The 23,294-nt window shown below is 48.3% G+C and overlaps 1 protein-coding gene across 3 annotated transcripts; it reads right to left on the bottom strand.

Annotated features, from left to right (window-relative positions):
* Nucleotides 1-7,005: 7,005 nt before the first annotated feature.
* On the bottom strand, nt 7,006-22,748 carry LPAR5 (lysophosphatidic acid receptor 5). Of its 3 annotated transcripts, none has more exons than XM_037846322.1 (2): nt 22,400-22,748; nt 7,006-10,757 (listed from the first exon to the last, which is right to left on the bottom strand). In XM_037846322.1, exon 2 carries the CDS (start codon nt 10,547-10,549, stop codon nt 9,428-9,430), a length of 1,122 nt encoding a protein of 373 aa, XP_037702250.1. In that variant the 5' UTR covers nt 10,550-10,757; nt 22,400-22,748; the 3' UTR covers nt 7,006-9,427. The 3 variants fall into 3 exon arrangements, with proteins under 3 accessions (XP_037702250.1, XP_037702252.1, XP_037702251.1); XM_037846324.1 differs by lacking the exon at nt 22,400-22,748 and adding an exon at nt 19,396-19,549; XM_037846323.1 differs by lacking the exon at nt 22,400-22,748 and adding an exon at nt 12,468-13,932.
* Nucleotides 22,749-23,294: the final 546 nt, after the last annotated feature.

Raw genomic sequence — 23,294 nt, 5'->3', positions numbered from 1 at the left:
CAGGCATCCCATGATATTCTTGTTCATACCTCCCCCATCTCCTGAAGATGCTATCTGTCTGTTATAACACCTAGAACAGGGAGGGTAAGGCAGACCACCCATATTGCCCTGTCTCCACCCTCACTTGTACACGCTTTCAGCCCTTTCTGGGCCCAAGCAATACCCTGGCATAAATCCTCTTAAGGTCTAGAACCCTAGCTGCTGTCATCCTATAATTTCCAAATAGACACTCAGGAGCTGAGAGCCAGCATAGGGCCCCACTCAATCCCACCAAAATCCAGGCATGCTCCAGATGCTCACCTCAGCCGTTAAATTTTGAGTAAGACCAACAAAATACCATTTTGATGAACCATTACATGAAGTTTAATTCACTACATGGCATCTCATAATAATTATAAACTCCCATCCAAAGACTATTTTTCAACATTCCAGCAATCTTGTCTCCGCCCCACTGCCCAGTTCAGGGACAATTCCTCAACACCACTAGGATATTCCCATGAATGGCCATTCTATCATGATGTGAACTGAGGACTGCTCCATATATACACCAAGAGCTAGGACCTGCTTTCCTACTTACTACTCACCTCTGTTTGTCTTCATGCAACAGATGTTGACAGAACACAGAGCTAGGCCCCATGGAGAATGCGAAGAAGACCATGGACGCCTCCCTTCAAGAGGCATAAACAACCAAGCAAACTGTGACACAGGATAGAAATGTCTGGCGTCAAGGAAGAATGGCTGAATGCTATTTCCCAAGTTCCCTTTACAGAGAGTAAAACAAATCCCAATTCATCTCAGGACAGATCATATTCTAGTAGAGGATTTCAGTGATCCTTCTAGAGGCAGAAAGTTATTCCAAAAGGGTTACTATATAGACAAATGGCCAAGATAATCACCTATCTATTCCCTACACACTAAGGGATTTTGTATATATACAAAATCCTATATCATCATGGGCTTTCTTGAGACACTTATCAACATTACCAAGCATTACCCTCATCCTTGAACACCAAATCCTGCTTACCCACAAAGTCCCATATTTTTCAACCACTTTCACATTTGATATTCTTAAATCTCATAATACCTCCAATTGTCCCCGCCCCATCTTATTGAGGCCCCATAATCCACCCAAAAAAAAACTTAGTTGTATAATGTTCAGCATACCCACTAACATCCCAGGATGCCTTCCTCAGTCAGTTATACCACAAGGTGGCCTGCCAACATATACCATCATCTTCCCTTACTGCCCCTACCCTCTAGCCATCCTGGGGACCAGTCCTGGAAAGTCGAAAGAGCCCAGTCTTAAAACCCTTTGACTCTCAGGGACTCTGATCCCTTAAGCCTGTCAGTTTCCCCTCTTCCTAAACCGGAGAGATCCAGGACCTGAGTGAGAACCAATGTCCCAGTACCACTGCCTTGCTGCACCATTGCCACCCCTCAAGCCAGAGATAATGTCTTCCTCTGCTCCCATGTCTTTGCCACATGGGGTAGGACAGGTTGAAGAGAAACTAGAACTCTCTCCTAGGAGGGGCCCTTCCCTACCAGAAGTGAGCAGGATGACCCTCCCTCCATGTCTTCATTGCCCTTCTACACTCTCTTGTCCAGAGAAAGAGCCTGACCAGATGACTTTCCCCTCCTCTGGGAACCAAAGGACTGGGAGAACTGGAGAGGAGGAATGAGTTGAGAGGTGAGAACTTGTTTCCGGAATTTACCATCCTTTTGCTTCCAAGCACGGGTGCTGCTAAGTCTTCCCACCTGCTCCTGCCTGTTTTGTATAGCCACCAGCATTCCACCTTTCACTCTCTTCTCACCTTAGGACTGGAGTTTTCAACATCAAAGACCTCAAGTCTTGGCAGAGGCACTCACTGCCACCTTTGTAGTTCCTATATTCTTTTTCCGATTTTCCCACCAACTCCCCGGGCCACTCTGTTGCCACAGTCATTGGGGCGCGCCAGCCATCTCTCCCACTCTGCAAGGCTGCCTATAGTCTTCCTCGTTAAATTCTCAACATCAAGATTGATCCGCATTCATTTGTCCAAACTGTCCCCCATGCTTATGCTGAACACTAAGAATGAATTTTGTCCTCCTCACTAGGGGAAAAGGGGACAGCTCCTTTAAGAAGCCATAATATGAGTATTCCTCTCTTCAAGGAAGTTTCCCGTTCATATTTAGAGCTACCAGATACCTGTTTTGCCTCCTCTATGCCTGTCTCTGGGCCTCAGATTCCCTTCTGTGATCTTCCATAATACCTCTATCTGCCCCGTACCACTTTATATGTATGTAAATGTATCATGATTACCACAATGATTCACAATAAACCAGTCAGAGTTTTAGAAGTGGGTACTCACAGCCTGTGATTGAAAATACTGGTCCCATTTGCCCACTGCACTCTCTCTGCCCCTATCCCTGCAGGTCCTACCCACTTATTCCCTTGCTTCCCTTACTTCCCATCTCCCCAAAAGCACTGAAAGGAGTAAGTGAAAATCCCTTCCTCTCCCAGCAAGGGCTAAGATGCGTGTGTTTGTGTGTTGCTTTTGTGGTCTTCATGCCTCTAAGCTTCCCCCTCCCTCCCCTGGCCCCATGCTACCCTCCCAGATAAATTATAAATAAACCACCAGCCTGATTGGCCCACAGAGACCAAGGGTGGGATAATCTCCTGATTAATGCACCCAGGGGGACAGCCTCTCTAGCCGGTTACCTTAGAGTTCTGTTTGTATCCCATGGTACAGAAGAACCTAGACTAACACTCCGAGTGGGTCGTCCATGGAGTTTAAAGCGTATGTTCTAGATTTCCTCTCTCCCTACACCACTGGTCTGTGTGAGAGTTGGAATCTCTGCTCATGAGAGAGAGGCCTAAGGGACCACAGTGTTGGGCTCCATCGGGAAAGGGGGTTTGTCCTTGAGGAGCCAACCCAACCTCTGTTCTTTGGGTCTGACTGCACGGTAGCAAAGCCCCCCATGCACAAGGTGCCACCTGAGCGATGGTCCCCCGTCTCAAACCCAGGAAGGAAGGAGGGAGGGTTGTCCTTGGGTACTGTGGTGACCAGGTACCCTTTGGTGTGCCACACAGCCAGAACCCAAAAACTCAACAACCCTGTTGCCCACAAGCAGTGAAAGTACCCAGGTGTCCAGAGTTCAGATTCAACTAGCTCAAGTGAGCCTGCCCCAGCGGCCCCTTCAAACAGCTGTCACCAAAGAAACCTCTCCAGCCAGTTACTCCTGCCAGGCCTCAGGTCTGCCTCCAGGGCTCACCCCACCCTCCACAGCTCCTTCCCTCCCTCTTCCTTCCTTTCCTTCCCCCTCCCCCTCCTCCCAGAGCTTCACCTACCCAGGGCAGCCCCACCCAGCGGTGCAGGGCACATCCCATAATACTCCTTCTCCTTGCTAGGCCCCCCCAACAAAAAAAAAAGAGAGGCGGCCATCCCATAATAGCCACCCACAGGAGACATTCCGCGGTGACCGCCCCCTCCCTGCAGAGCTGCCGGGAGCAGCCATCCCATAATAGCTGGCCGCCTGTTTTACTGGTTATGGCTGTGGAGGGAGCTGGAGAGGAAATGGAGGGGAGGGGGGAGGGGAGGAAAATCGAGGGCCCCCACTTTGTGGAAGGGAGGGGGAAGGAGAATGACATGAGGGGACTGGGAGCCAAGGGGACGCTCTGCAGGTGGGAGGTGCTATCCCCTGGCCACCACAATCCTGCTTTCTCCCCATTCTCCAGAGGCTGCCTTGCCCCCTTAGCACCCTAGAGGTGGATGCTAGTTAGGGGAGATGCCTAGGATGGACTGAGGTGCCCAAAGCATGTGTGTGTCTGTGTGTGTGAAGATGGATTTTAGGTGTTCCCCTTGGGCCATCTGAGAGAGGAGGTTGACCTTAGAGAGGACGGATGGTAAGAGAGTAAGGGGTGAGGGGGTGGGTTGGAGAAGAGCTCCTCGAGCCCTCCCCATTCTGCACTACCATCCCATAATAATCCCCCCAGCCCCACTCCCCCTCCCACACACGACATCCCATAATATCTTCTGGAGAAGCAGTCCCGGCAGAAGGTACAAAGAGCTATCCCATAATAAGCTCCCCCACCCCCACTCACCCCCCCCATCTTGGCCCCCCCCTCGGTCACATGCAGCCGGTGCCATCCCCCGCTGCTCCCCCCTCTGGCCACTGAAGGCCTTGCCAGCCCATAATACTCTTGCCTCTGGTCGCAGGAGGCCTCCAGCCCATAATACTCCCTTCCACCACCACCCCCCCTTCCCGCCCCGCACCCCTTCCTCCCGCCTCCAGTTGGAGCCTGGCCTCACCAGCCCATAATATTCCCCAGTCTCCTAAGGCTGTTCCAGCCCATAATACTCTCCCTGTCTCCTAAGGCCTCTCCATCCCATAATACTGCCAGACGCCTGACCTGTGGGCCAAACCCCAGCCCGTTCCACACATCCAGGCTGTGTCAGCGCTGCCGGTCTCCCTCCCTCCCGCCTTCAGCTCCTTCCCTCCTGGGCTCTCTCCCGCCCCCTCCTGCCCTGGGCCCCTCTCCCAGCCCCACCCTGCGCCTGCCGGGCCCTTACTTCCCCTCGGCCTCCTCCTTGCCCTTTCTCCTTTGCTTGGTTCTTCTTCCTATGCCCCCTCCCCTCTCCCTTTCGTGCGCTTTTCCATGTCCTTGGCCTAGCAAGGAGGCAGTGTCCCCAGAGGGCCACGGGCCAGCCACTGCCCCTAACAAGCTGTCCACTTGACCTCGCACCAGGGAAACTTGCCCAGCCTGCCTTGTTCACCCCATTCCCCTGGGCCTAGTTCTGATTGCCAGCAGAGCTCTGCCTGGGCTCACCTGGAGCCCTTGCTGTCTTTCAGAAACGGTCCCCTTGGGCATCACAAACAGACTTTACTAATGCACCCCTTCCCTATAGTCCTGTTGGAAAGAGAGTGCCCGTTTATGGGATGCTTCTCAGGTGCCTTTCAAAGGTGAGCTCAATGACCCTCACAGCCACCCAATAAGTAGATATGATTGCCATGTCACAGCAGAGAAAACAGAGGCTCAGAGACGTTAATTTGCTGAAAGTCACAATACCAAGAAGGGACAAAGCTGAAATTAGTCTAGTTCCCAGGTTTGTTTGACTCCAAAGTTCTAGGAGCCTTTGGGGCTCCCCAGACCCTGCGTGAGAACTTCCCTTTTCAGTGCCCCAGCGCTTCTCTGAAAGGATAGCATGGTAGTAATCAGCCCAGCCTCTCGGTCTCCAGGGCCTCCTGTAAGAATGGAGAAGGGAGGTCTAGTAGGAGATGAACCTCCCTTCCCCGTTTACTCCATGAGACCCCAGGAAGCACCCAGCAGGGATTTCCCTCAAGATGGTGCAGGGCTAAGAAGGAGGCATCTCTGCCCTCCCGTAGAATCCTTCACCTCAGCCCTGGTTCTCCCAAATTTATTTCAAGAGCAAATGACCGTGATGCTTCCCACCACCACTCTCAGACCCTCCTACAGAGATGACAGACGTTGACGAAAGGAGAACCAAGGGGAAGCCCCTCACCAGCCTAGTCAGTGGACAATCAATTTTGCTGGTCTGTAAATGTGGCACAATGTTGAAATGGGTGGATCTGGGTATCTCGGGGGATCGGGGTACTTTGAAGTTCTCTCTGTGGAGTTTGTATTATTTTTGTAAGTTTGAAAGTAGTTCAAAATAAAATGTTTTGTGTTTTTTTTTTTTTAATGCTGCCTTGGAGATGTCGAGTACATTCTAGATTGGGAGTTGGGGTCATGTCAACCCACCTACGTGAGGGGCTGAGTCATCCCTCCCAGATGTGTCTCAGCAAGCTACTCCTTCCTGAGCCCTTTGATGGGGTGTGTTTCCAGGCCTAATACATCTGGACCTCTGAGCGAGCCCAGCTGCTGTGCTGGCATGGCCATGCTATGTTCAGCACAGGGGTTGAGGCAGCTGGAGAGGGAAGGGGCAGGTGTGCTATAGGGTAAGTGATTATGAGCCTGGAGGAAGACCTGGGAAAGGCAGGGCAGAGATGATGCAGCAGATGCATTGTGACCGAAGGGGGAAGGAGAGAGAGGGAGTTGAGAGAGGTGGTCTACATGAGGAGGGAAGGAAAGGAAAGGAAGCTAGTGTGGAATGTAATGGAGCCAGAGCCAGGGAAAGGAAGGTGGGAAGTCCCTGGGGAAAGTGATGTCCTGCAAAAAGTAGGAGCTTGGGAGTCCAAAAAACACTGTGCCACTTCCTGATTGGGTGACCCTGAGACTTCAGCTTCTCTAGGATGTTACATCTGTAAAATGGGGATAATAATCATATTTAACTAAGAGGGTTATTATAATAAATAAGATAATGTGCCTTAAGCACTAAAATGAAATCCTGCATACAGAGTATTAAAAATCTGTTAGTGCTCTTCCTTCCAAGATTTTCTTCTTTTCCTCCTTTGGATTCTCCAAGACTTCAAATTGGTTAACTCCAGGGCATGGGGGAAGGCTCTGGATTTCCAACATCGTGCCTCCGTCACCCTGCTCACTCTATATTTGGGGAATTCTGTGAAAATGGCAGCACCACAGGTTTTCTTAAACCACCGCAGCCTGTTACTTGCTAGATTCTGCTTGTTTCTCCTCTGCCTGCAACATCTCCTTCATTCATTCATGCCTCTGTTCACGTGATGGAAACCCTTTGAATGTAGTAAATGTGGAGAAACATCCCACCAGAGCTTGAACACCAGAGCATTCTCATTTGAGACAAGCCATTTCCATCTACTTCCACATGCCACACTCACATTTCTCCTGAACTATTTTAGTAGCTCCCGGACTGGTCTTTCTTCCCCTTAGCCTCTCTCCACCTCATTTTCCTATAGTTTATCCTACAAAGTATGTCAGGTTGAGCAAAATCTCACTCAAGAACCTTCAGGGGCTCCCCATTGCCCACTAAATTAACTACCAACACCTTACACTGCATTCTTGCATCTTCTGTCTTGCATTAGAGTTATTGTTTACTTGTTCCACACCCCCCACTAGATAGTAAAATACTTCACAACAAGACCCACCATTCATTCATTGAACAGATATTTATTGAGCACTTCCTCTGTGCCAGGCAGGTTGTAGATGCTGGGCATACATTACAGAGCCAACCAAACAGAAATCCCTGCCCCTACGGAGCTTACAATCTATTGCAGGGGGTGGGGAGGGGGTGGGGAAAGGGGGAGGCGTTTGAGGGGGAGACATACAACAAACTATAAAAATTGTAATAAATAAGTTATATAGTGTGTTAGAAGGTGATATGTATTATGTAAGTTTTAATTACTTTGGAATTCACTCACATACCTGCATAGAAAAGTTCTCAAACTAATTGAAAAAAAAAAAGTAATTGTGTTCAACTCGGTTCAGTTTGGATAGAGCAAAGCGCTGAGACTTTGGTCTACAAAGTTTAGTGCTGTTGCTGCTCCCAGGTCAGGAAGGTACCTGTGCTGAATCCTGAGGCTAGAGACGAGACAGAGCAGGTGCCTCTTCTAGAGCAAAGCCTGGCGGAGGAGAGGTCCCTAACCCCCAACTCGGTGGCTAACCCTAAGGCAGCTGTTTCAGTTCTCTGATTTTAACCGAGGCAGCTGGGTCAGTTCTCTGGTTTGGCCACCAGGGGTCATGTTACCCCTGTAAATCACCCTATGGAAAGATCCCATGAAGACACACAAGGCTTCCGACAATACGCGGAGACACACATGGAGAACCCTGACACTGCCTTTCTCTCTCACACACGCATGCACACACACAGAGAAACGTATGGAATTGAGAGACAGGGAGAAAAACGCAGGCATGGCTGCATGGTGACAACTCCCTCACTCACACAGAGTCTGAAGATGTCAGGGTGTCAACTCTGCAGGCCCTCCTGGACCCCCACTCGGGTAAAGAGGTAGGGAACCAGTAGGTGACACATAGTGCAGGCTCCCATTTCTCATGCCCCCAGCTTGCTAAGTACAGACAGACTATTCCTGTCCTCCGTCTCATTCTGACTTCCTTGTAGACTCTTGTGCCCTGGCTGTGGCACAGTTCCCTTTTCCTTCCCCAAAAGAGCTTCAGCCCCTCCCCTGAGAGTCTGTGTGACTGGTTCCACCCCTACCTCAGGGCAGCAGCATCAGCAAGGTGGCCTTCCATTTGGTGTGCTGCTCCTACCGGCCCCCCCAAAACCCCAAGTCTCAACTACCATTAGCAATTTGCATTGAGCATTGCTCTCTCCCCACAGTGAGAAAAAAAAAAAGAAAAAACACTGTACATAATGCCCTGGGAAGAAATTTCCCACGAACTCTAATACTTCAGTGCAGGTATGGTTCTCAAAATGTGATCTGGGGAACCCTCTGAGGAAGTCAGCAAGGTCAAAATTACTTTCATAATACTACTACTAAGAGGTCTTTTGCCCGTTCCATTCTCGTTCTTGCACAATTACACAGTGGAGTTTCCCAGAGGCTTCGTGACCTGTAGTGACATTATTGTTCTCACAGCTAATGGTCTGTGTGCTTGTGTATTCCTGGATTTGAAAATCTTATTAGTTTCCATTTCAAAGACGGTAAATAGCAATAAAACAAAGCACAAAGAAAAGCTCCTTGGAATCCTCAGTATTTAACAGTTGTAAAGGGATCTCAAACCAGAAAGTTTGAGAACTGCTGCTTTCGTACAAAGAATTTTCTCCTCACCCCAGAGGAAGCAGGCAGAGAGAGCAAGAGAAAACATTAAAGTCCAAGAATGGAAGAGGCCCTGAAAAGGGGGTGGGGGTGGAAGAAGAAGGGATAACTGAGAAAGGGGAAGAGGGACCAGGATTTCCAGAAAAAAAAAGAACTCTAACGCAGTTGGCCCTGTCCCCAACTACCCCATGCTGGGTGTGGGATCTAAATTGTTACAAGTCACTAAGCAAGAAGGAAACTGATTCTGTCTGTATCAAATAAACACTTGTTTCCCTGGATGTTTATTAGGCCTCAAGGCTGAGCAGAGGAAGCCCAGGTGGAGGTGAGTGCAGGTGGCTTCCAGAGCCATAAAGCTCAGAACAGAAGTCAACAGCTGAACTTCTCAGTAGGTTGGTGCACCCAGGCCTGGGGCTCTGCAGCTTTCCGACCACTGTGAAAGGTCTAAATCCAAGATACTCGTTTTCTGCTCCATCTACCAACTCCCAACAGCGCTTGGTGCCCTGCCAAGAGCATTTCATCCAGTCTTCTACTTCTGCAGGGATGAGCTCACTGCATCTCTTCTGACCAGCTGGGGAAGGGGACCTCCTGGGTTCACTATCACGGTGGATTTAAGGAAGCCTTTTCCACCAGCACTCTTCCTTGCCTGCGCCCCTAGCTCCCACATGTTGTTCTCTTCTGTATTTACGGCCCGAGTTGCCACCCAGAAGTCCAATCCCATCTCCCGCCTGTGCACACCCCACAGCCTGCGAGAATGAGAGAGTGGGGATGAGTGGGGATGACGGCGCTAGGGCACGACGTGCGTTCAGAGGGCAGAATCCTGGATGCACTGGGTGCTGGGCATCCCGAGCTGGGAGGACCGGAGCAGTCCCTGGCTGGCAGAATCCGACGTGCTGGTGAGGCGGGAGACTTCAGTGGGCCGTTCGGCAAGCGCCCCCTGGGTCCCGTTGGTAGCCAGGGTCCTGGCCCGCTGTGGAGTGCCCAGGCCGCGTAGGGTGTTGCGGAAGCCCTCGGCGCTGAAGTAATAAACCAGCGGGTCCAGCACGCAGTTGGCGCCAGCCAGCAGCACCAGCACCATCAGCACGCGGCGCACCTGGTCGCGGGCCGCCTCGCTGGCCACCACCAGCTGGCCCCGCAGCAGCCCGTAGACGGCCAGCGTGGTGTTGTAGGGCACGAAGCACAGCAGATAGATGACGAGGTTGGCCAGCAGGAGGCGCACCGTCTTCCGCCGCCGCTGGCTCTGCGTGGCGTCGGGCCGCGCCAGGGTGCAGAAGACCCGTCCCGACGAGTAAACGATGGCCACCAGGGGCAGCAGGAAGCCCAGCGTCTCGGCCAGCAGCACGAGCGGCAGCAGCCCGCCCTTCCACAGCTCGTTTCCGAAGCTCTCGAAGCACAGGCGCACCTCAACGCTGCCGTTGCTGCAGAGCGAGGGCCTGTGCACGCGGGCGGCGGGCACGGCGAACAACAGGATGAGCGCCCACACGCCCAGGCAGAGCAGCCGCGCCACGCGGGGCCGCCGCAAGTGGCGCAACCGCAGCGGGTGCACGATGGCGACGTAGCGGTCCACGTTGATGAGCGCAAGGAAGATGCAGCTGCCATATAGGTTCATCTGGAAGATGGCGCCCGCCGTCTGGCACAGAAGGGCCGGCAAGGGCCAGTAGTGCAGGGCGTAGTACGAGAGGCGCACGGGCAGCGAGAGGGTGAAAAGCAGGTCGCTGGCCGCCAAGTTGCACATGTACACGCTTACCACCGAGTGCACGCGCATCGCACGCAGGAAGACCCAAAGGGCCAGAGCGTTGAGGGGCAGCCCTGCAGCCAGCACCAGGCTGTAGAACACCATGTGCAGGCGATGGGTGGGCCGGTAGTCAGGGCACAGGGGGATAGTGAAATTGGCATTCGTGGTGTTGGCTGTGGAGTTTGTCAGCATCGTGCGGAAGTGGGAGAGAGAGCTAGGCTGGGGTCATCATGGGGTACACCAGAGTCCGGGCCTTGAGTTCACCCCAAGGGTGGGGCCTGGAGGCTGCACAGACAGCGTCCCACAACAAGCAGAGACAGTGCATGGAGAGGGGAGTGATGGCTGCTGGGGCAGGTGACTGCCAGATGGCTTTGATCACAGCTTCATCAGCAGTGGAGACCTAGAATAGGAAAGCAAGACAAAAGTCAAGGTTATGCAGGGACAGGGTGGCAGACACAAAGGTTTAGCTAAACTGGCTGGCCTCCTGAGTCTTTTCTCAGCCTCAGGGATTTTTCCAACCTTCCATCTGGCCAGAATAGCCTTCTACAGCAGGGTTATAGCACAGCATTAAATGCCGAGGCTCTGGACTCAGACTGCCTGGATTTAAGTCCTGGCTTTGTCAACTTGCCTAGCTGTGTGATCTCAGAAAAGTTACTTAACCTCTCTGAACCTCATTTTCCTTATCTGAAGGGGAAAAAAAATGAGTTTCATTAGTAGTTCCTACTTTATGAGATTGTTAGGAGGATAAATGGGATGATGTATGTAAAGCACTTAGGTTAATATTATTACCTAATAGTCTGTTCCTTCTTCCTTTCTTTCTCCCACAAACTGCTTACTGAGCCTCTAGAAGGTACTAGGCATGGTTCCCAGCAGCGAACAAAGTAAAGGCTTGCCCCCACCTAGTTTACATTCTATTGAAGGGAGACAAAGAAGTGCAAGTAAACAGGTAGGATGTCAGGTAGTGAGGAGTACTAGGGAGCACTTACCCACATCAGTGCTATGCTGACTCCCCATTATCTAAAGAATAAAGTTCAAACTCCCTAGTACAGTTCAAAATCCCAGCTTTACTCATCATGTCCACTGATGCTCCTGTGTAGGCTGGGTTTGGGATCAAGAGTGACCTGGGTTCAGTTTGATTGCTTGACGTCTCTAAACCTCAGTTTCTTCATCTGTGCTATCAACTCACAGGTTGATCACACACCATCCTTGGGCAGCGCCACATCTGAGTAAACTTGGCAGCACAGTCTTGCCAGGAAGGGGAATGCCCTGGTGCTGAGCTTTTTCAGGTGCTCTCCTGTGATGGGGGGAGATGGTGGTTTGGTAGTGAGGGCTCAAAGGGGACCCTTAGCCCAGAGAGTGGGGAGGTGAGGATAGGAAGTGCTGTGGGCACTGACCAGGCTGTTGGAGAGAGCAGATGCAGCGGTTGCAAACCTCAGGCGTGAGCTGGCAGACCAGGGACGTCCACAAGAGGCAAGCCAGAGGCTGGGACATGGTTTCAGGGGCCACAGACGCTACACCTCCACTGCAACCCCAGATGCCATCTTAGGGAGCGAAGTCATCTGACATTATGAGCAATTATCTCAAGACCCTGAGCTTACTCCTTTGAAAAGGTTTTGTTTAGAGTTTTAAACTGCCTGGCTGAGAGTTGAAGATATGCCCCCAACAAACAGACACACAGCCCATCTGTAAAGACTGGGTTTTTTTAAATCTTTTTTTATTCCAGGAATTTAAGGAAATCTGGGTGGAAAAAAAATCTGGGGGAGGGGGACAGAAAATAGGGGTGACTTTAAATTCTTGTCTGGAACTAAGTTGTAAACCTGATTATCACAAGTTTTCCTCTGGGTTTTTTGTTCGTTTGTTCTCCCTCTATCCACCACCACCAGCAGTTTGACACTTGTTAGATGGTTTAGAGCAGTTGCAGGGAATAGAGAAACATTTCCTCTGCAAAATAAAAATTTTGAAAACAAAAATAATAGTAAATGGGGCTTAAAGATGTTGGAAAACCAAACCAGACTCCTTTGCAGATGCACGCCTTCCTGCTGTACCCCCCACACCCACACCCCCACACGCATTCCTTTGCTCCAGTTCACATTAATACTTTTGAACATACCTGGTGTTTTCAGGACTCTGCCTTTGCACATGCTGTTTCTTCAACTTGGAAAACCCTTCCTCCTATTCTCCAACTGGCAAACTCCAAGTTATTTCTTATGACTCTTTGCCAACTTCCTTTGAAGCCTTTGCCAACTTCCCCCTCCCCCACAAGGCAGATGTAGTCCCCTCACCTGTGCTCCCTTGGCACCCTGTGCATGGGTTTATCATCACTTTTACCATATGTGCTGCCATTATTAGCTGTTCTTAGTCTACCCCTCCCACCAGACTGTGAGCTCCTTGAGGGAAGGGTTGTAGACTGTGGCTTATTTATTCCTAGCTCCTACTTTAATAAATGCCGAGTGAAAAAATAATAAGATGCCATTTACTGGCCACTTGGCAAATTCCAGGGTATTTTGAACACATAATCTCCAGTCCTAACCTGCGGCCCTTCAAGGTAGCTGCTTAGCCTCATTTTTACAGGAAAGGAATCGGAAGCTCAAGAGATCACTCAGTGAGGAGTGACGTCAGGATTCAAACCCAGGGCCACCCAGCTCTGAAGTCCCATCTGTACTGCGCTGCTTTCAACGAATGAGTTGGACGGTCGGCCTCGCAGATGGGTGCTGGACAGAGCACCTGGCCTTTCACAGCTGCCGACATGAAATCTGTGCCCACAGATAAATTATTTTACTTCCTCATTTGTCCAAATGAAATATACGTTTTTTAAAAATAACCCACTTCTTCTTTCTCTGACTTCAAGCACGTGAAACACAAACTCATCTCTCTTTCACACACACACAGACACACAGATATGTCCCTCCTTGGGTTTTACCTTATGTACTTAGCAACTTAATTTCCAGCTTTGAACCCTTCAGGTGGTCTTATGTATATTTATTCCCTTTCCCAGTTATATGGTAAGGTCCTCACTGTCTCTCCCACTGCTTGTCTTCCCAAGCCTTTCCCCAACACCCTGACACAGGCAATTCAGTCTCTGTACTTAAAGGCTCTGAGTGATAGTCATTGGCTGCCTGGCAGGAAATCCTCCTCACACCACAGGTTCACCCACCCTGAAATGCTACAATTATCTCCTGTATCAACCCCATCACCTACCCACTTCTTATCACATACTCCAGGCTCTCTTGTCCACATGTATAACTCAGTAAAAGACAATGTCCCATAAAAGCCCTGTATGGAATACAGCTTGCATTAAAATTTCAATAGCAGTTTACATTATAATTACAGTAACACTTTATCATTCTAAACCATTACTGCGAGAACCAGTAGCTCCTAACAATTAGCAGGTACATACTAGACACTGAATGCATGAATGGATGGTTACTTTCCAAGAATTCCAAATCTTTCTGTTAAAGAGGTTACATTAAACACACCAAAATATACTAGGTGAATCTGAGACTCTATAAAAGTTTCACTCATTATGTTCATTTTTCAGAAACTTAAAACCTCCAGAGTATTCCTATGCCAGATAAGTCCTAAAACCCAGAGGCAACAGGCTTTTCAAGAACATCAACCAGATGCAGCTCCCTTCCACATAATGTTGACACCCCTTTCCAACATGAACAAGTTAGGGTGGTCACTGCCTAGACATCCCTGAAGATCAAGAAAGTGATCAAACTGAGAGCAAGGGGTAGCAACAGACAATATAGGATTTAACAAAGGATTATGAAAAATGAATCTTTATATAAGTATATTTTTTAGATGCTAGGGTATTAGAATAGCTGGAAGGAAATAACTGAAGTGATGGAACTGTAACCCATAATATTCTTTGAAATTTGTTCCACAACTACTCATTAAATTGTACTTTAAAGTTATCACCTTTTGTATATATGTTATATTTCACAAAAAAATGAATATTACAGGAAAAAATATATACTAGGTGAGCTGCTACTTAAAGGTCAAGTTAAGAATTCTTTAGGTTAGACCCAAAGACACAAATAGGGTGAAAGTGAAAGGCTGGAAAAAGATATTCCATGCAAACAGTGACCAAAAAAGAGCTGGGGTAGCTATACTACTATCAGACAAAATAGACCTTAAATGCAAAACTGTTATAAGAGATGAAGGAAGACACTATTTTTAGTAAAAGGGGAACCCACCAGGAAAAATAATCATAAATATTTACGTACCTAACCAGGGTGACCCAAAATATATGAGGCAAACACTAACAAACTGAAGGGAGAAATAGACATCTCTACAATAATAGTGGAAGACTTCAATACACCACTCTCATCAATAGATAGAACATCTAGACAGAGGATCAATAAGGAAACAGAGAACTTGAATAATATAATAAATGAACTACACTAACAGACATATACAGAACACTGTACCCCAGAATAGCAGGATATACATTCTTCTCAAGTGCTCAAGGATCATTCCCCAGGATAGACCACATGTTGGGTCACAAAACAAGTCTCAATAAATTTTAAAGGATTGAGATTATACAAAGCACTTTCTCTGCCCATAATGGAATGAAGCTGGAAATCAATAACAGGCAGAGAACTGGAAAATGCACAAATATATGGAGGTTAAAAACATGGTCGGAAACAATCAGTGGGTCAAATAACAAATAACAAGATAAATCAGCAAATATCTCAAGACAAATGAAAATGAGAACACAACTTATTAAAATTTATGGGATGCAGCAAAGGTAGTGCTAAGAGGGAAATTTATAACCCTAAACACCTATATTAAAAAAAGAAGAAAGAACTAAAAGACCTACAGCACACCTGAAGGAACTAGAAAAAGAACAGCAAACCAGTCCAAAAGCAAGAAGGAAAGAAATAACAAAGATTAGAGCAGCAATAAATGAAATTGATAATTTAAAAATAGAATTAACGAAACCAAAAGTTGGTTCTCTGAGATCAACAAAATTGACAAACCCTCAGCTAGACTGACAAAGAAAAAAAGAGAGAAGATGCAAATAAATAAAATCAGAAATGAAAGGGGGGGATATTAGTGCTGACCCCATAGAAATAAAAAGGGTAATAAGAGGAAACTATGAACAACTGTGTGCCAACAAATTAGACAACTTAGATGAAATGGACAATTCATAGAAACACACAACCTACACTGACTCTAGAAGAAATAGAAGACCTCAACAGACTAATTACAAGTAAAAAGATTGAATCAGTCATTAAAAACCTCCCAAAAAGGAAAGCCCAAGACCAGATGGCTTCACAGGTTAATGCTACCAAACATTCCAAGAAGAATTCATACCAATTCTGCTCAAACGCTTCCAAATTGAAAAGGAGGGAACATACCTAACTCATTCTATGAAGCCAACATCACTCTAATTCCAAAACCAGATAAGAATACTAAAAAAAGAGAGAGAAAATTATAGACCAATTTTTCTAATGAATATAGATGCAAAAATCTTCAACAAAATACTTGCAAATCAAGTCCAACAGCACATTAAAAGAATTACACACCATGATCAAGTGGACTTTATACCAGGTATGCAAGGGTGGTTCAACACAAGAAAATCAATTAATGTAATACACCACATTAACAAATTGAAGGGGGAAAACCACATGATCATCTTAGTTGATGCAGAAAAGGCATTTGACAAAATCCAGCATCCTTTCTTGATAAAAACACTTTGAAAGATAGGAATAGAAGAAAACTTCCTCAACATGATAAAGTGCATATATGAAACACCCACAGTTGACATCATACTCAATGGTGAAATACTGAAAGCTTTCCCTCTAAGATCTGGAACAAGACAAGGATGCCCACTGTCACAACTGTTATTCAATATTGTGCTAGAAGTTCTAGCTAGAACAGTTAGGCAAGAAAAAGAAATAAAAAGCATCCAAATTGGAAAGGAAGAAGTAAAACTTTCACTATTTGGAGATGACACGATCCTATATATAGAAAGTCCCAAAAAACTACAACAAAGATACTAGAGCTAATAAACAAGTTCAGGAAAGTGGCAGGATACAAGATCAACACCCCAAAATCAGTAATGTTTCTATACACTAATGTGCCAATTTGGATATATTATGTCCCCCAAAACACCGTTATCTTTGATGCAATTTTGTGGGGGCAGATGTATTAGTGTTGATTAGATTGGAATCTTTGTTTCCATGGAGATGTGACTCAATCAACTGGGCGAGACCTTTGGATAATTTCCATGGAGGTGTTACCTCACTCATTCAAGGTGTGTCTTAATTAAATCACTGGGGCCATATAAAACAGAAGGAAGTCAGAGCTGCAGCTGAGGGACACATTTTGAAGATGGCCATTGGAAGCTGACACTGACATTTTGGAGAACACAATCTGGGAGCAAGCAGATGCCAGCCACATGCCTTCAGGTTTTTTGGACACCATCAGCCATCCTTCAATGAAGGTACCCTGTTGTTCATGCCTTACCTTGGACACTTTATGGTCTTAAGACTGTAACTTTATAACCAAATAAACCCCCTTTATAAAAGCCAATCCATTTCTGGTGTTTTGCAAAACAGCAGCATTAGCAAACCAGAACAACTAGTAATGAGCAATCTGAGGGAGGAAATCATGAAAAAAATTCATTTATAATAACAAGTAAAAGAATCAAATATCTAGTAATAAATTTAACCAAGGATGTAAAGGACTTGTACCCAGAAGACTGCTAAAAGAAACACTGCTAAAAGAAATCAAAGATCTAAATAAATGGAAGGCATTCCATGCTCATGGATTGGAAGACTAAATATCATTAATATGTCAATTCTACCCAAATTGATCTACAGATTCAACCAATCCCAATCAAAATTCCAACAGCCTACTTTGCAAAAATGGAAAAGTCAATCATCAAATTTATTTAGAAGGTTAAGGGGCCCCAACTAGCCAAAAACATCTTGAAAAAGAATGAAGTTGGAGCTCTCACACTTCCTGACTTTAAAGCATATTATAAAGCCACAGTGGTCAAAACAGCATGTTATTGGCATAAAGATAGAAATATCGATAAGTGGAAACAAATTTTGAGTTCAGAAATAGACCCTCACACATCTATGGCCACATGATATTTGACAAGGCTGCCAAATCCACACAGCTGGAAAAAAAAATAGTCTTTTCAACAAGTGGTGCTGGGAAAATTGGATATCCATAATCAAAAATAAAAGAGGACCCCTATCTCACATCTTATACAAAAAATTAAATCAAAATGGATCAAAGACCTAAATATAAAAGCCAGAACCAAAAAAAATCCTAGACAAAATGTAGGGAAGCATCTTCAAGATCTTGTGGTAGGCAATGGTTTCTTAGACTTTATACCCAAAGCCCAAGCAATGAAAGTAAAAATAAATGGGACTTCCTCAAAATTAAAAACGTCTGTGCTTCAAAGGACTTTGTTAGGAATGTGAAAAGGCAGCCTAGGCAATGGGAGAAAATATTTGGAAACCACATATCTGACAAGGGTTTAATATCCAGAATATATAAAGAAATCCTACAACAATGCAAGTAAAAATGGGCAAAAAACTTGAATAGGCATTTTTCCAAAGAGGAAATACAAATGGCCAAAAAGTACATGAGAAGATGCTCAACATCACAAGCTATTAGGAAAATGCAAATCAAAACACAGTCAGAGGTCCTTTCACACCAGAGGATGTGAGAAAGAGGAACACTTATTCACTGCTGGTGGGAATGTAAAATGGTGCAGCCAGTTGTGGAGGACAGTCTGGCGGTTCCTCAGAAAGCTAAGTATAGAATTGCCATATGATCTGGTAATCCAGCCACTAGGTATTTACACAGAAGAACTGAAAGCAGGGACTCAAACAGACATTTGCACACCAATGTTCATAGTGGCATTATTCACAATTGCCAAAAGATGGAAGCAACCCAAGGATAGAGGAATTGAGAAGTGATTGCTAAAAGTATGGAGTTTTTCTTTTTGGAGCAGTGAAAACGTTCTAAAATTGACCGTGGTGAGGAATGCACAACCCTGTAATTATACTAAAAGCCACGATTATACACTTTGAATGGATTGTATGGTATGTGAATATATGTCAATAAAGATGCTTCAAAAAAAAAAAATTCCTTTAGGAAAGCAAATGGCGAAGCTCTCATTATTCCAAAAGGGAGACAGCCATAGGTTTCTTTTTTTTTCTCTTTTTAAACAGCTTTATTTTGAGCTATAATTCACATACCATACTTTACCCATTTAACATGTTCAGTTCTATGATTTTTACTATATTCACAGAGTTGTACAACCATCGCCACTATCTAATTTCAGAACATACTCATCTCCCCAAAAAGAAACTCCTAATGGGAGTCTGAAATGCTCAGCATTGGAGAGCACTGGGAACTGCCGGGCCACTGCCCTGGCCCCCAACCCCTCCCCCTGCTTCCCCGAGCCCCGGGTTCCTGCTAGTGGAGCTGCACAGGCACGCTGCCAGGCCAGATGGTGAAGATGGAGAGAACTGCGAAAAAGGAGGCACACAGGAAATGGAAGGAGTGATCTAGACGTAGGGGAGGGGCAACTCGGACCCTCTCCCCCAATCCTGCCTCAAGGAAGAGATCGCCTTGCAAGAGAAAAGTAGGAAGCCAAGAAACAGCAGCTGCTCCAGAAACGAAAGAACATGGGTTTCCTTTCTCTAAGGAGAAGGAGAGACATGGAGGGCTCAGTAACGGGGACACCCACAGGCATGATAACAAGCACAGTAGCACACACATGTGCTCACAGAAAGGCACCCAGGTCCCTAGTAACATAGAGATCGACATAGGTACACAACTGGCACTATACAGGTCTGTGCACACACAAGGGCACGGACAACTGGGCGAGAAGAGGAAGAGAAGACCCAATCTGGAAACAAGGGCACAGCACAGAATCCATAAGCATGCATGCCCATGCAGATATGCACAAACAGCTCTCAATCCCCAGGCACAGAGGGGCAAATAAAGCACCACTCCCGTGGAGGTTCCCTGCCCCGCACACACCCAGCCTGCCCCGCACACACCTGAGCTCTGCAGACACTTGCTCTCCTCCTCCATGTCTCTCCAGGTGCACATCCGGGCCCAGTTCCTGAGTCCACAGGAACTCCCGGACCTGTCCTGGTGCCCTCTGAGCTGGGCTGGGCACTGCTCTTGGCTGAGATAAGCCAGAGGGGCAGGGCTATTTCTGCGACAGGGAGGAAGTGAGAACAAGAGAATAGAAGGGCCAGGAGGCTACCTCATGACCGTTCCCTCACTCCCCTCCACAGAACCTGCCCTTGATGTCCACCCTCTCTGGCAACTGACCAGTGATGCAGAGGGGAGCTAAAGAGGAAGGGGTAGGTGATTTGGGACTATGATAGGGTCAGGCAGGAACGGGTGAGGAGAGGAAGAGAAATACCTCCTCTTTGTCCACCTTCCTCCTGTCTGCCGTCTTCTCCATCCCACAGCCACCCCTACCCCCGCGCCCTGACATTCACCAAACACCTTGTTCACTCTTTGCCTCCTCTTTCTAAAATTTCACATCCTCCAGTTTTCTCTGACCCTGATTTCACTGGGTCAGAAGTTTGAAAAGAAGGACTCGGGTCTCCCCATCCTCCTTACCCCTGAAGATCACCCCTGGAGTCGCCCCAACCTCATTCTTGATGCTAGAGGCCACAGTGGGAAATACTCTCTTACTTGTGCTGTAACTGCGTTAAGTTAGCTAAGCCCACTTCCTCTGCTTCTGCAAAGTTGGGAGGATGTACCTTTTCTGCACTGATGGGCTAAATACTGTAAAGACCCCAAATGAATCCAAACTGTGCCAAGGCTCCAGCAGAAGCTTAACTCAGTCGGAAGGCTGTGGAAAGCTGTGTCCCCAAGCTGCTCTGGAGGCACAGAGGAGTCCTGGCACACCTATTTACCCTGGGTCAGAGGGGCAGGGAGGAGATGGACAGGCCTGTGGTGAAGTACGAGGTCACCAGGGTGAGTGCGAGGGAGCCTGGCCCTGGGGCTCGCTCTTCCAGGGGAGGGGAGCCTCTTGAGCAGGCCCCGGGCCTCCTGTCTTATCACCATCCTCCCTCCTCTCTGGTCCAGGCCCTCCCTGCTTTCTCCAGCCAAAATCTCTGCTCTAGCTTCTCCCTACCCTTCCTCACGTGAGCCTGTACCAGCATCATCCTCAGCCACGTCTTGGCCCCCCTCCCCATGCTCTGACCTCATCCCTCCCAACATTTTTCTGGAAAAAGGTAGATGGCAAAGGTGGCCTCTGTCTCAATGACTGGTGCCCTGATGTGTGGATGTCACCTCCCCACATGCCCATCTCCCTCCGCCCTGCTTTCAAGAGCAGGAAAAACAGGAAATAAAGTCCCAGCCAAGAGAACTCAGACAGGATCAGCTCTCCACAGATCCACGCTCTGGGGAGCTCCGCATGCATCTGGGGGCCTGGCAGGAGTCTCGCCTCTTCAGAAGAATCTCCCTGAGCCTCTTGGCCCAACCTCACGCTGAACCCAGGCAGCACTTGGTCTGCACCACGTGATCTGAGTGGAGTTGTGGCACCCAAAACACACGTTCCATTCCGAACCCTGGCCCTGAGAATGTGACTTTATTTGGAAATAGGGTCTTTGAAGATGTGATTGGCTCAGATGAGGCCAAACTGGACTAGGGTGGTCCATACTGGTGTCCTTACAGGAGGAGGAAATGTGGGCACAGACAGACAGACACAGAGGGGAGACGGCCATGTGAAGACGGAGGAGGCAGAACTTGGAGTGAGGCATCTACAAAGCCAAGGAACACCAAGGAGAGCTGGCAACCACCTGAAGCTGGAAGAGGCCGGGAAGGATGCTCTCCTACAGGTTGAGGCAACACAGCCCCGCTGACCCCTCAACTCTGGACTTCTATCCTCCAGAGCCGAGACAATATGTTTCTCTTGTTTAAAAACCATCCAGTTTGTGGTACTTGGTTACCGCAGCCCCGGGAAATGAACTTGCTTCAGCCCTCACCCTTTGTGTTTCCTCCCTCTTGAGCCTGAGCACAACAGGATTCTGAGTAGATGGGGTATATTCTGGGGAGAGCTGGCAGCATCAGATACAGATGGAGCTGGGCCCCCATGTCTGCGTGCCCAGGAGCTGGAGCTTACAAGTATGTGGAGGTTTCTATCTCCCCCTCAATCCTTCCCCCATCCCTCCCTTAGGGCTACACATTTAGCTCTCCCCAAGAGGAGTTCTGGCTATACAGCCCAGTGGGAGGCCCTCCTCTTGTCATGAGGCCCCCACAGACACAGGTAGCATTGTAGCTGCCCTTGCTGGAGTGACACAAAGGTATCATAAGGCCCTGCTGACCCCCAGATAGTTCCCCCACCTGTGGGCAATATCTGAAACTCCAGCCCCTTGATGTCACTCAGGAAGTGCAGCCTGTCAGAGCTACAGGGCATTAGAGACCATTTAATCTAATCCGCTTATGCAGATGAACTCTTTAAGGCAGTGTTTCCAGAAGACCCCATCAAAATTCATCGTGCTTAGCTGGGAAGGATAACAATATGAACACACCTGTGCTAGCGAACCCAAGAGGAGTTTAATCAGATTAGCTCACTGTCATCCAGCAGAGGGTCCCGTCCTGGGGGACATGAGTGGCGGCAGGGAGGGGTGGGTGGGTAAGTTTTAACTGAAGATAGGAGAACACTGGGAGCAGTTCCTAGGGGACCCTCCTAGGTAGCTTTGGGCAGCCCAGGGTTCAGCATGATACTGGGGGTCTAAAGGGCAAGGGGGACCTGGCCTCCCTGAGACTTCCCCGGTGGGGGCTTCAAGCTTCAGACCACCCCCACCCCACCCCACCCCACCCCACCCGGGTATGTCAAGTGTGCTGGCTGTCTCATCTGGCTGTTTCTCTGAGGAGGTCTGTCTGCTTGGGGCGGCCCCTTTCAAACAGGTTTTCCAGGGCCTCCACTCCACCCACCATCTCCAACCCCACCCATGTCCCCCATTTCTAAGGGAGGGGGCACTGCCCATGGGGTCCCTGTGAGGTACGACCCCGACTTGCGACTGCACACCCCCATACCTGTGCTCCCTGGGGCTCTTGCCGCTGCCCCAAGCTGGCTTCCGCTGCTTCCTAGCTGGGCTCAGGGCTGGGCTGGGCTGGTAGGTCCTGCTGCTTGGCACAGGCGGGGTCACACCCGTCTTGGCAGACCTCAGCCAGGCCCTCCCAGCTCTTGCTCACTCAACCCCACAGCCAGCAGGGAGAGAGCAAGGAGGACGCGGTGCCCTCAAGAGGCCTTCAGAGCCGGAGAAGAAACCAGCACTTAACCCAGGCCCAGCACTTGCCGCTCTCAACTCCCCACCTGCACTCCTTCACCCACACCCAGTCCACACTCGCTGCTGAGTTTCCGAGTTTCCGGGAAGCCTTGCTGGCACACCCACCCCACGCATGCCAGATGACTAACCCACCTGGCGCCTGTCCTCCCCCCACCCCCCGCCATGTGTCTCCTCTTCCTCCCCAGGGCCCAGTCAGGCGGCTGAGCCCCCTCCACTTGCGGTTTGTCTCGCATCCTCCCCAGGGCCCCTCTTGTGTCTCTCTTCGGGCAGACACAGGGCTAAGCATGTTGTTAACACTCAATAAACAAAAAATCAGTTTAAGTATTGGGTAGTAGGTGAAAAGGGGTATGTGGTACAAGGCACTCTGGAAACACTACATGCACCAGGATTCTCTACTGCAGGGCTTCTCAGAGCCTTTAACTTGCTGTTAATAGATTGACCCTCTGTTGGTAACTGAGGCTGGGCAAAAGGCACACATGATGCATTGTCCTACTTTTATGTGTCTGACCTTTTTCATAGTAAGCAAATTCTAAGAACTGTTGCTAATGACCATAAACCTCTGGAAGGGGGAGACAGTTTCCCCAACCATTATGTGTTACCAGACCACACTTTGGGAGGTCCCAAGTTACTAAAGGCCAATG

This window comes from Choloepus didactylus, chromosome 8 (genome assembly GCF_015220235.1).
Source record: "Choloepus didactylus isolate mChoDid1 chromosome 8, mChoDid1.pri, whole genome shotgun sequence".
In the NCBI taxonomy this organism is placed as follows: Eukaryota; Metazoa; Chordata; class Mammalia; order Pilosa; family Megalonychidae; genus Choloepus; species Choloepus didactylus.
This window is presented reverse-complemented; position numbering and strand designations above follow the sequence as displayed.

Bases quoted from the DNA above. Each gene is read 5' to 3' on its own strand.
- LPAR5 (XM_037846322.1), bottom strand. From the start codon at position 10,549: ATGCTGACAAACTCCACAGCCAACACCACGAATGCCAATTTCACTATC.